General features: G+C 47.5%; 1 protein-coding gene across 4 annotated transcripts in view; it reads right to left on the bottom strand.

Moving 5' to 3' along the window:
• Nucleotides 1-12179, bottom strand: part of hmcn1 (hemicentin 1) — a 725933-nt gene that overhangs the window by 620388 nt on the left and 93366 nt on the right. For all 4 annotated transcript variants that reach the window (XR_005945469.1, XM_041207700.1, XM_041207701.1 and 1 more), the window contains exon 2: nucleotides 2814-2884. Coding sequence is in view for 3 of the 4 variants with exons in the window: in XM_041207700.1 (XP_041063634.1) it covers nucleotides 2814-2884 (71 nt within the window). In the remaining variant the exon portion in view is untranslated. The remainder of the gene's footprint in view (nucleotides 1-2813; nucleotides 2885-12179) is intronic.

Below are 12179 nucleotides of genomic sequence, written 5' to 3'. Positions count from 1 at the left end.
GGCAGTAAGTCAGAGAATAGGAGTAGAAATGATAGATTATTTTTTATGCTCTTCCCCAGTTCCAATTAACCAAGTTAAAGTGTATCAGGGTCTGAATTTTACCTTTGGTGGGCGCGTCTGATCGGCGGGCCTAAGAGCAGTCGGGAAACGGACCGCCTACAGCGATCAGCCCCCAACCGCGATTTCATGATGGCTGGCCAATTAACGAAATGCTCAGTGCTGCCGGGGTGGAGGCGGGAAGAGGGTGGGTGAAGACATCATCATGGGCACTGGTGAGCGCTGAGAGAAAGCTCCCTGAAGGCAGATAGCTGCCTCAGGGAGCTGCAGGCCTGAAAATCATCAAATGAAGATTGTAAAAGCCGGAGAAAAATATCCATGCATCACAATCAATCACCTGAAAATATAACTGATGAAAAGCTGACCACAGATATTTGTTTTTATTTTGCTTTATTTCATAATGGAAATCTCATCCCTCTCTGGTTTGATGAAAAATGCAAAGTCCGCCTGGCCGACACACCCATCCACTAATCGTAAGCTTGGACGGGCCATGAAAGATTGGAGACAATTGTGCTGTTAATGGGCTTAATTGCCCCCTCAATTGTCAGTGGGGTGCTTCTAACTTTTGTACGCGCCCACCTAGTGAAATATCATGTGAGTGTGCAATGACGTCGAGACGCTCGCCTGACATCTTATCGCCCAATTTTATGCCTGATCAGGTCGGGTGTGTGCCCACCCACACGATGTAAAATTCAGCCTTACGGATCCTATTTCATAATGTACCAAGCAGAGCACACATTTACCAAACAGAACATGTATCTCCTTCATAAGAGCAATAGAAGCGCAGGAAAAAACTCAGTGGGTCTGACGGCATCTGTAGAGAGAAAAACAGAGTTAATGGGCAGAATTTTCTGCCTACTGGGCGGGCGGGCCCGACCCATTCTCCAGTGGGTGGGGAGCCAATCCCCGCCGGAGAAGTAGGCCCCGCCGCCATTTTAAGTGGGCGGGCCGATTAAGGCCCGACCAGCATGACGCCCGGCAGGAAATGCTATGCGCTTCCTGTGCGGGCGGGGGGGGGATTCCCCTCCGCATGCGCACGAAAGAGCGCACATCTCCCTGAGGCTAAGTGCTGCCTCAGGGAAATCACTGACAGCTGTACAAACATTAAAAATAGAAAAAAAAATCCTTAACATGTCCCCCTCATGTGACAATGTCACACGAGATGGGACACGTTAATAAATTTCATTAAAACTTTATTCAACTTTTTAAATCCCTACATGAAACCTCATACCGCCGGTGGATGAGGTTACATGTTTTTTCTATTCCCCGCTGGGGCTCCTGGCCTGCCCATCAACCTTAAGGTTGGATGGACAGGTCCTTTAATTGTTTTAATGATCCTGTCAATGGCCTCAATCTTGATCTTGCTGCGGGCTTGCCTTCCTGACAATTTAAATGAGGTGGGATGACATCAGGGGTTTCCCCCGACATCATCCCGTGTCATTTTGCGTGTCGGTGAGCGGGCCCTGACCCCTGCTCGCCGATGGCAAAATTCAGCCCAATGTTTGAAGTCCAATATGACTCTTCTTTGGAATGAGGAAAGATAAAAATGTGATGAGTTTTATGCTGTTGAGAAAGGGGTTAGGGTGAAGTAGAACAAAAGGGAAGGTCAGGGATAGGTTAGAGGGCAGAGAGATTAAATAGCAAAGATTTCATGGAACAGAAGACAAAGATAGTGGTAATGTTGCAGTAAAGAAACAAAACATTGGTCCAGAGTAAGTGTGAATGGCAGAATGAATGGACAGCTGATTTGAAAGCAAAACATGAAAGCAAGGCACTGTCATGTTCCAATATATTCTGAACTTTCAATCAATAAAGCTATAGAATCAGCTGTGAGTCATTTAAGTGGCCAAGATAATAAACAGCAGTATCTTGAAAGTGGGAGAAGGACTCCCCAGCCTGTTCCAACTTCAAGTTCAGCTGAAAGCCAACCTCCTGGAAATTTGATTATTAAAACCCTCACAGCTTACTGAGAATCATGTGCTTTACAAAATGTTTGCTTCAACTAAAACATCAACTCATCTAAGAAATTATAGGTCTGCCATGAAAAAGACTGAGACAAGCGTATATTGTAAGTTTATTGTTTTACCTTCATCTGTACCTAAGCTTTGTTTGTGTGAGTGCATGCATATGAGTCAAGTGAGTGAGATTTCACATTTTAAACATGTAAGGCAAGCATGTGATAATAAATAACCTTTCTTTAAAAGAGTCTCAAAGGAGTGCTGCTGGGATTATTTAAATTGGGACAATTACTCTGAGGGTAAAAAAACACACATATTGATCATGGGCAATAAAAAGGAACACATAAATTCTGTCCATGACAATACAGTCTGACACTTAGCAAAATGAAATGGAGGACAGAGTTCATGTTCTGAAGTTGTTGAACTCAATGTTGAGTCCAGAAGTCTGCAAAGTGCCTAATCAGAAGATGAGGTGCTGTTTGTCCAGCTTGCACTGGGCTTCACTGGAACATTGCATCATGCTTAGGATAGAAATGTAAACATGGGAGCAAGGTAGTGAATTAAAATGGCAAGCAACTGGAAGGTTGGGGTCATGCTTGCAGACTGAGCAGAGGTGTTCCACAAAGCAGTCACCCAGTCTGTATCTCCTTCATGTGATTTTCTTTTTATGCTATGGTACTGATCTCTATAAAAAAAAATGACTTAAAAAAACTTAACACTACTTGCCACACCCAGGGATGTAGTTCAAATTAAATTCAAATGTTGATTGTTGTCAAGGTTTAGTCATTTTTATCTTACCTGTACATATAGTTCTCTGAGTTCATATTGAAATTTCTTTGGATCTGTTGTAATGGTGACTGGGCCAACCTCTGTAAGAAAAAAATATATATAACAGTTTAAAATTTACATAAAATCAGAGATAACTATTTTGATCCATGTGAGCAAAGATTATTCATTCCATCCTTGAATGAAACCCCAATTTATCTCCATTTCAGCATGAATTTAGGCTGTTTGAAGGCTGTTACTAGTTTTCTTTTGCCTCCTAGAAAAGCTGTAAAGATTAAAAATGAATGGATTAATACCAATGACAAATAAATCAACATATGCAGTGCTTTCATTCAACATGAATTCTTGTATGTTATATAACTAATTAGCTGTATGATGATATGGAAATAAAAAAAGGAATGAGATCAACTTCATATATACTCTCAATATTTGACCATAATTCCAGATAGCAAACATTATGAGCGGAATCGTCTGTGTCCACTGGTGTCGGGCGTGTTCGGCGGCATGAGCGGACAATATGGCGAGAAGGCCAAAACTCAGTTTCATGACGTCACTGAAACCAGTTTGCAATCATCTGTTCAGCCCATCGAAGGCAGGCCACGTTTCCTACTATCGGACATCAGGAACCTCATTGTAATACATCAGCATATCATTTTAAGGCTAGCCTGCCAGATTCATCCATCCCTCCTCCCTCAGCCCCCGATGGATAGTCCGTCCACGTCAGTGTGATTGCATGCTGACGTGTTTCACAACAGCATATAAAAGGCATGCGCTTGGCGGGCTGCACTTTGAGGTGAGTGCACAGTAACGTTGTGGAGCACTCGTGAGAGACGCCAGTTGGACATCAAGGTTGAGGCGTGTTGACGGGGGCAAAGGCTGGCCTGTGGTTGAGGTGACTTTGGGGGTGGTGGGGGGAAGGCTGCACTATGGTTGAGGTGACTTGGGGGGCGGGGGATCAAAAGTTGCCCTGCAGTTGAAGATACCGCACAAGCACATGGAGGTGGTGGGCGAGGGAAGCATTAGGGAAACCTTGTATAAAATCTTCCTCTGCAGATGAGACAGTTCGGGCACAGCCACATTGATATGATTGGAGTTGGGCTTCTAGCTTATCTGCCCACTCGAGCAATGCAGATTCATCAAAGTGCCATCAAGTGCTCCAGAGCTTTTCACCCCTGGGGCACAGAGTGCAAATTAATGAGCGTTTTAGTGGACTGCAGAACAGTTGGATGACTGGGCACATTGTACAATCTCCTTGCTAAAGCTGGCCGTGCATCAGTCACTGGTGGAGGTGCTCGCAGCCCCTTGCAATGTCAGCATTCCGGTTTGGACCTGTCACCCCAATGGTTCAAGCTAACAGTGCAGCCTTGCAGTGTGGGTTAGGAGAATGACTGCACCTGAGCTGAGGGCACAGCATGCAGTCCAATGGGCAAAGCTGCCGCCAAACGGTCAGGCGAGGTGGGGTGGAGGAAGGTGGGGTTTCAGGCAACCATGCAGCGCACCTTTCTCTGACCATCCAAGTGGTGGCCAGCACTCTCCGAGATGTATTAAGAGGCCTTCAGACTTAACCAAGAAAGGTTCTTAGTACACCCATGCTAACCCAGGTGTCTAGCTCTTTCATCTTGCAGGAGTACAACATCAGGATCACAGAGCCTGATAAAGTAGCTGTAAGCCTCATGGCCTACAGAGAGTGAAGACAATGGAGAAGAGAGCGGCTGAGGCCCCTGGCTGTGCAGAAGGAGGAGCAGCACCCTCTGGAAGAAGGGGACGGCTGGGGCTCCGCACCCGCCACCGAAGATCCACAGTGAGCCGGCGCTGGTCGGCACCTAGCTAGGCTCAGGGTCCATATAGATGATGCTGCCTTTCATTCCTGCAGATGACCAAGAACCAGTATCACTGAAGACTGCACGTGTCTAAGGAACTGGTCAGTCACATCTGCCAGCTACTGCAGGATTTGGCGCCATGGGGACATGAAGGGCATCCACTGCCAGTGACCATGAAAGTGACAGCGATGCTCAATTTCTATGCCAGTGGCTGCTTTCAGGACTCCAAAGGTGACCTCTGCAGGATATCACAAGCCTCCACCCATAAATACATCCATGAGGTCACAGATGCCATTTCACGAGGGCACACAATTTTGTGCATTTCGCCCAGGACCAGGACAGCCAGGATGCAAGATCGATTGGATTTGCCCAGATCTCGGGTTTCCCACAGGCGCAGGGTGCCATCGACTGCACTCACAAGGTGCTCAGATCTCTGTTGCAACACACAATCAACTATGTCAACTCCAAGAGCTTCCATTCGCTGAATGTGCAGCTGGTGTGCGACCACCAGAAACACATCCTGCAGGCGCGCGCACGGTTTCCAGGGAGTGTGCACCATGTCTACGTCCTCAGTTGGTCACAGATCCCTGGAGTCTTCCAGGGTTCACAGAAACTGCAGGGTTGGCTCCTCGGGGTCAAGGGCTTCCCGCAGAGGCCATGGCTGACGACACCCATGCAGTGGCCTCAGACTGCAGCAGAGCGACACTATAATGAGGCTCATGCTGCAACTCACAACTTGGTGCAGCAAACCATCGGGATGCTGAAAATGAGGTTCCAGTGGCTGGACCAGTCTAGTGGAGCCCTGCAATGTAGTCCACAGAGGGTGTCACGCATCATCGTCTCCTGCTGCTCCCTTTACAACCTGGTGCTGCAACGGGGAGAGGAGCTGGCTGAGGAGGAGATGCAGGAGCTGGAGGTCCCCTCGGATGAGGAGAATGTCGATGGTGATGAGGGTGAGGAGGTCCTCAAAGGCAACGATGATGGTGATAAGGCCTTCATACTGGCCAGACGATGCAGGAGCGCTCAGGAGGCCCTCATAGCTGCTAGGTTTGTGGAGGATGATGACGACATGCCATGAGGAGACATCATAAGATCCTCACATTGCATCTATGAACATTTGACTCCAGTCTGGCTTATGGCAGCGCACATACCCTTCATGATAATGCTCCTGTAATGGAGATGCAGTGGAGGCCCTAATGGTCACTCGATTGCAGGAGTATGGTGATGACATGGAGTGAGGGCATTTCATACATCTGCACATAGCCTCTGTGAATGTCCTGTCTGGCCAGGGGCAGCTCACTTACGCTCAAGATCATATTAGAGAGACGCAGATATGAAACTTTAGAAGCATCTGATCCTTTGTTCCACTTCAGTACCTGACCCCTTCAGAAGCACAGCGTCACTGGTCACAGATGCTGAAGAGATGGGGGTCAGCCCCACCTCAAAGGTGCTGAGAGCACACAGAGAGAATGAGAGAACCCTGTGACGCCCGCCCACGACATTCTGGCAGCAACGACAAGCACCACGGAGGTGCAGGCACCAGTAATACATCCAGGGAGTGTGAGGCTGGACCATCACTTTGGTCTGAAAGCTGCACAGGGAAGAGGTGCTGGACTGAGACACCTGCCTTTATCTTGTGCAGAAAAGTTTCACATCTGAGTGACATGAACACTGCTCATCAGAACAAGGAGCCATAGGCAGGGACACATTTTTCGGCGTTTATTGACAATAGATAATATTATGAACAAGCGATTAACACCCATGTCCAGGCTGTAACTACATCTTCTTTAACCTTCCTAACCCTGCCACTACATCTTGGTTCTTCCTGGACACGCACAGTGGAGGTGGAGGCAGCCTGCTGATCTTGATGGGCATCCTCTGGAGGACCTGGAGGACCCCAGCCTGCTTTTGGGGTCCTGCTGTGTGGCAGTGGCACCCTCCTCAACCTATGGAGCTGGAGCTGCTGGGGTCACAGGAAGAGGGGATTCGGATGGACTGGACACTCGAAGAGTCACTTGGGTGGATGGCACCAGGGTGTGCACCTACTGATCCTCCTCCCTCTGGGTGCCCAAGGGCCCCTAGATGACTCCTTGAGGAGAAGGGGTAGCTGGAGTGAGATCGAGGTGCCCCCCACCATCCCTCTCATATACACACTGTTGGAGGACAACTATGGCACCAGCGATGGAGTTCAGCCACACAGCAGTGCAGAAGTGACAACCTGGACCAAGGCCGCCATCCTACCAATGTTGACCTCAGTGCATTGGCTTGTCAGCGCTATCACCTCAGCCTGAAGGCAGACAGACCCCTCCATTGTGCCTTGCAACTGAGGAGTGCAGTGGGCATCCCTTCCTGATGTTCCCGAGCTTGCCTTTGCAGCTCCAGCAACTGTGACATGACTGAGTCCAGAGGCTCGTCATCTGACTCAGACTGAGCAAATTTCTGGCCTCCAACAGTCCGCCGAGTGCCAGGGACCTGGGAAGACCCTGCCTCGCCTGCTGTGGATCAGGAAGTGCAATGTGCTCATCGGATTGTGGTTCCAAGGCTATTCTAAAATTAAGTCCCACTGAAATGTGTGTCTCTGCGCAGGTGGAGGGTGTTGTGGTGGGACTTCCAGGAGGATGCCTTCAGATTCCTCTTCAGAGGTTTCTTTGGGGCTTGATTGAAAGCCCTAGGTCACGGACACCATTGGCTGTTCAGCAGATGGGCCTGTGAAACAGGACACATCACTCACAGCATGGTTGTCTGATGGATGTTGCACTGCTGGAACCTCACTTGGTAGAGCAGTGCGACCTCACTGTCAGCACAGGGCCGGCCAGATCATCACCTGCCTGCTAGATGGCTCTATTTTCAAAGTCCCTGGGGACCTTGATTTCAGGCATTCCTCCACCGGTCTGCGACCTCTCCCTCTTGTTGTCTGCCAGCTTGTACTACATGAATAGAGATGGAGATAGTGTAAGCAGGACACCTGCCAGGCCAGGTGATAAGTACACCTGGCATGTGTGGGTGGTGGGTGGTCCTATGGATAGAATGAGGGCAATGAAGGTGTGTATGAGAGAGTGAATGGTATGTCCCTTGAACTGGCAGTGAGTGAGATCCCTATGAATGTGTGACGGGTTTGTGAGTGTGAGAGTTGAGAGTGATGAGAAGAGTGAATTACCCTGGCAGAACGAAGGAGATCATTCATCCTCAGCCACTGGATGACTGTCCTCTTTTGAAGGGCGTTGGCGCTGACCACCACTGCCAATGCCTCCCAAGCCAGATTAGTGAGGTTGCTGCCCATCCTGCCGCCAGAGCGGGGGTACAGGACATCATGGTGAGCCTCCACTGCGGTTGAGGGACTTGTCACTGAACCTGGGGGCTGCAGTCTTTTTGCCTTTCAGGGACATGTCTTCTTTGCAGCAGTCATGGGCTGGAAGCACTGAGAGGTGTGCGCGCGGCTGCACTTTAAATGTGGCACCCGGCATGATGAAGCAGCAAGAAGATGGCATGGCAAGCAAATAAGAGCCAGCCCGCCATGGAAATGCCATGTTTCCCAGGTATGCATAGTTAATGCAGCGGGTTTGGGATGATATGGCGTGAAAAGCCACCATTGTGGCCAACGAGTAATTCAATCCTATAATGCCAGTACTGAACACTGAGCATTAATATCTCCTACACAAAGCCACAAAATGACTTTACAGATAAATTTTCCATGTACGAAATCTGGAACAGCCCCGGAAAATGAGTTTTCTGATGTTCTCAAACTCTCCAAGGCCTCCATTCCTCAACTCTAGAACAGCACACTTCACCAAACCCAACTGATGTTGGCTGTTTCATAGCACAGTGTATGGGTCAGGGAGGAACAAACATTATCGTTTTTCCACAGCCACATTCATCTACATCAACAAGCTGTCTGACCTCTTGGCTCACTCCTGTCCAGCAGAGACTGAGTGTTTCATGTTTCACACTAAACAGGCAATGGACTTGACAGGAAATTGAAGTGTTCGTGTTTGCAATTTTATTAGCTAGTTTCATTGAACAAAGACACCCTGGGTTTTGGAAGAGATAATTTGTCAGAGTGATTGAATTACAGTACTCAGTAGAGAACACACGGCCTGCATTCTTCAGCCTTGTGTAAAATTCCACACACATGGGTCAGTCTGTAAAAGAAAAGGCAACTTTATACCTTGCATATCCGATGTGATCTCCACTCCAGTCCGGATTTCAGCAAAGGATAACAGTGTAAATCACTACTAAGCTTCTTACAATTGACTGCAAAATTCTTTCCAAAGTAGTAATTTTACTGACTGAAAGGACTCACTAATAAAACTTTGCAGTTCATCACGCCAGCTGGGTTGGGTGTGATGCACTTGGGGGGAACCTTAAATGGAAGCTGACTGGGCACATAGTTTCAATAACTGTGCAAAGACTTACTACCTGCTCAATTCCTGCCCACCATCAACTCATCTGGGCTATTGAATGGGACACCCAGCCCTGCAGGTTCTGTGTGCAGTAAAACTTGAAGGGGGAAAGGAAAGAAAGCCCAAGGTAAGTAAAGTAGGTAATGTGGCCAGACAATAAGTAGGAGTGTTACTGTTTCCAAGTTTCCCCCTGTCCACTTATAAACTGGCCCCAATTTCTCCCCCCAATCCCTTACAACTTACCTAAGTGCCAGTGACCTATCCAGAGCTCGCCTCTTCCTACCCATTTCAGATGAGCAACTGGTCAGTGGGATACAATGCAAAATAGCTTGGGCCTTAAACTAATGGTTTCAGGCTGGTCTGACACTTACCCTCTCTCTTCCCCACCATTCCCCTCCTGCCTGCTCAAAACCTACTCCCAGTTAAGATCTTTCACACTGCGTCATTTAACGTCTGCAACATTTCAGGCTAAATTTCATGGGTCCTTTGGGGATGGGTTCAGAGACAAAGGGGTTGCCTGATACCTTCCTGCCATCATGCCATTTTGCCAGCAGCAGAAAGGATGGCAGACAGCCCACTGCCTGGCGACAACGGAGCCATCTGCTATCAGTGAATTGTCACCCCCTTTATCCAGGCCTGCCTGACTTGTCCAGGCATCCCCAGACCCCATTTACTTGGTTGTGAGGGCACATGCCCACCTTCCTCAGGTGTAGTGCCAGCTGTGGCCACTGTTCCTTCTGATTGGGCGGGCAGCTATCTTTGAAAAAACAGACATTTAATTGGTTGCCTTCCATAAAATGCAGCCCTGGCTCCTGCTGCCCTCTGAATCAGGGTTGCCCCAAAGCTTCTGGCACTGGAGGCAGAACACCTGCCGCTTTCAGAAAATCACCTTCAAACATCAGGACTGGTGCTTTTTTAGACCAATACAGATGATTATAATTATATCATTAATCAAATTGAAAGGATGTTCAGTTCAAGTTTTAGAAAATTTCATGAGTCAGTCTTCAGCTTCATGACTACTAATGACCAGTGTGCTTGGTTATAAATAATACCAAGACAAGTGTTAAACAAAACAAAATTATGCTGAATGGAACCTTATCTGTGTTTTGACTTAACTACTGATGCAGGACTAAAAAAAACGACATTATATAATTTGTCAATTTGTCAGATTTTGTCTGCTCTTCACATGTGTGAAGCCATTTTGGAAATACTACAAGCAAGTGTATGCTCACTCTCGGTGTTCTAAGAGGAAACCATCAGGAAGCTCATTCTTTTTATTTTTTTTTATGTTCCCTTCATTTGGGGTTGCTCTGTCTAATTTCTCCAGTTGCCGTAGTATTCTAGTAATTGACCACATCCTAAAAACCCACTTCAGCTGTGACACATTCAAAGCATCCATTATCCTGGTGGTCTATGTTTGGGTCTATAGCACTCAACCCTGTTTGAGAGGCTATTCTCATTGACCTCATGTGCCACTTTGTCATTTGAGCCTTTTGACCCAAGTCAAAAATCAGCATCAGTCCAAGCACTCATCCTGAATAAACAACTTGTTCTCTCTAATCACTGCACTTGGTCATAAACAATACCAAGGCAAACATCATAAATCAACTTTATTAATTTTAATTCCCTCCTTCCTCCATAGAGATAACCTAAACAAAAACAATGGGCAGAATTTTTGAATTATGTTAGAAGTGGAATCAGAGGTGGGATGGTCAGGAAATTGGCATTGGAGAGCGATTTGCCAGTTGACAACATGTTCTCACCTCCAGCCCATTTGGTTGGAGAAGTTTGAAGCTGGGAGATGGTGGGTGATGACTACCCGCGCACAAATGGCAGGCAGCCCATTCAGGCAATTGATGACCCTATTGTGCCAATATTTTTCTATTGACCTTCCAGCCTCAGGAGCCAGTCCTCTATCCTCAATTAGACAGACACTTAATTGGCTGTCTCCTCAAAAATCACCCTCTGGGTCCCAATGCCAGCATGTGTCGATTCCTGACCAGTATTTCCCTCTGAAAGCTGGACTGGGACTCACTAGTGAAAGTTCAACCCAATGGGCTGAATTTTTCTCAGGGTTCAAAGGTGCATTTCAGAGCCTAAATGCCCAAACTTATTTATTTTTGAAGGAAATCGATTTTCCTCCAGATTCCTGATTCCACACCATTTTCCTTTGGCCTTCTTGTGGCTCAGGACTGCCTAATGTACAAACGTACACCCGCCACCTCCCGCCCCAAGACTGGGTTCTCCATATTAAATGGGAAACAAAAATCAGATTTCCTACCACACCCTTTTTTTGTCTGGGGGTGTGGTGCTTTGAAAGTCTGGAAAGCACCCCAGGTTTAAGAATTTATAAAGAAAATTTAAAGGCTGCTGAGGTGTCTGGAACATTCTTGTAATGTAATGGGTTAATAGAATAGTTATGGTAATGTTTGATATAGACCATGATCATATATAGGGCTGATTTCTCCAGTCAGTGAGCAGGAGCGGAGGCGGGGCCCACTCACTGGCGTGTAAAATGATGCACGGTGACGTCAGGCGGGCGTCCCAACGTCATTATGCGTCAGTTGGATTTTCAGTTCGGTGGGCACGCAGCCGAGTCGGCTGCATGCCCACCAAACTGTCAAAGACCTATTAAGGCCATTTAAATAGTAATTAATTCAATTAGCTGAGCTGTCCGTCCAACGGGCAGGTTGACGGGCAGGCGAAGAGCCCAGGCGGCCTTCGCATTTTTCATGAAACCTCATCCACAGGCGGGATGAGGTTTCATGAAGTGTTTTAAAAGTCAATAAAAATTTTAAAAATAATTCTTTCACATGTCCCAGCTCATGTGACAGTGTCATATGAGTGGACATGTTTTAAAAATTTTTATTTCCCTTTATTTAAATTTACACATGTCAAACTGATCTCCCTGAGGCACCTTCTTGCCTCAAGGAGATCTCTGCGCTCTTTTGTGCACATGCGGGAAAGAGCACAGGGAACGACTCAGGGAGTCCCCCTCCACCCGCACAGGGAGCGCTCAGCCCTTCCGGACGAGTGTCATGCAGTTAAGGCCCGCCCATGTAAAATCGCAGCGCATCCCCGACCGGGGGCGCAGATCAAGTTCGTGCCCACCCCCACACAACCCTCCCAGACGGGGGGAAAATTCAGCCCATAGAGTT

Source organism: Carcharodon carcharias, chromosome 16 (assembly GCF_017639515.1).
Source record: "Carcharodon carcharias isolate sCarCar2 chromosome 16, sCarCar2.pri, whole genome shotgun sequence".
In the NCBI taxonomy this organism is placed as follows: Eukaryota; Metazoa; Chordata; class Chondrichthyes; order Lamniformes; family Lamnidae; genus Carcharodon; species Carcharodon carcharias.
Note: the sequence above shows the minus strand (reverse complement) of the source record. Positions and strands in the feature narration are given on the sequence as shown.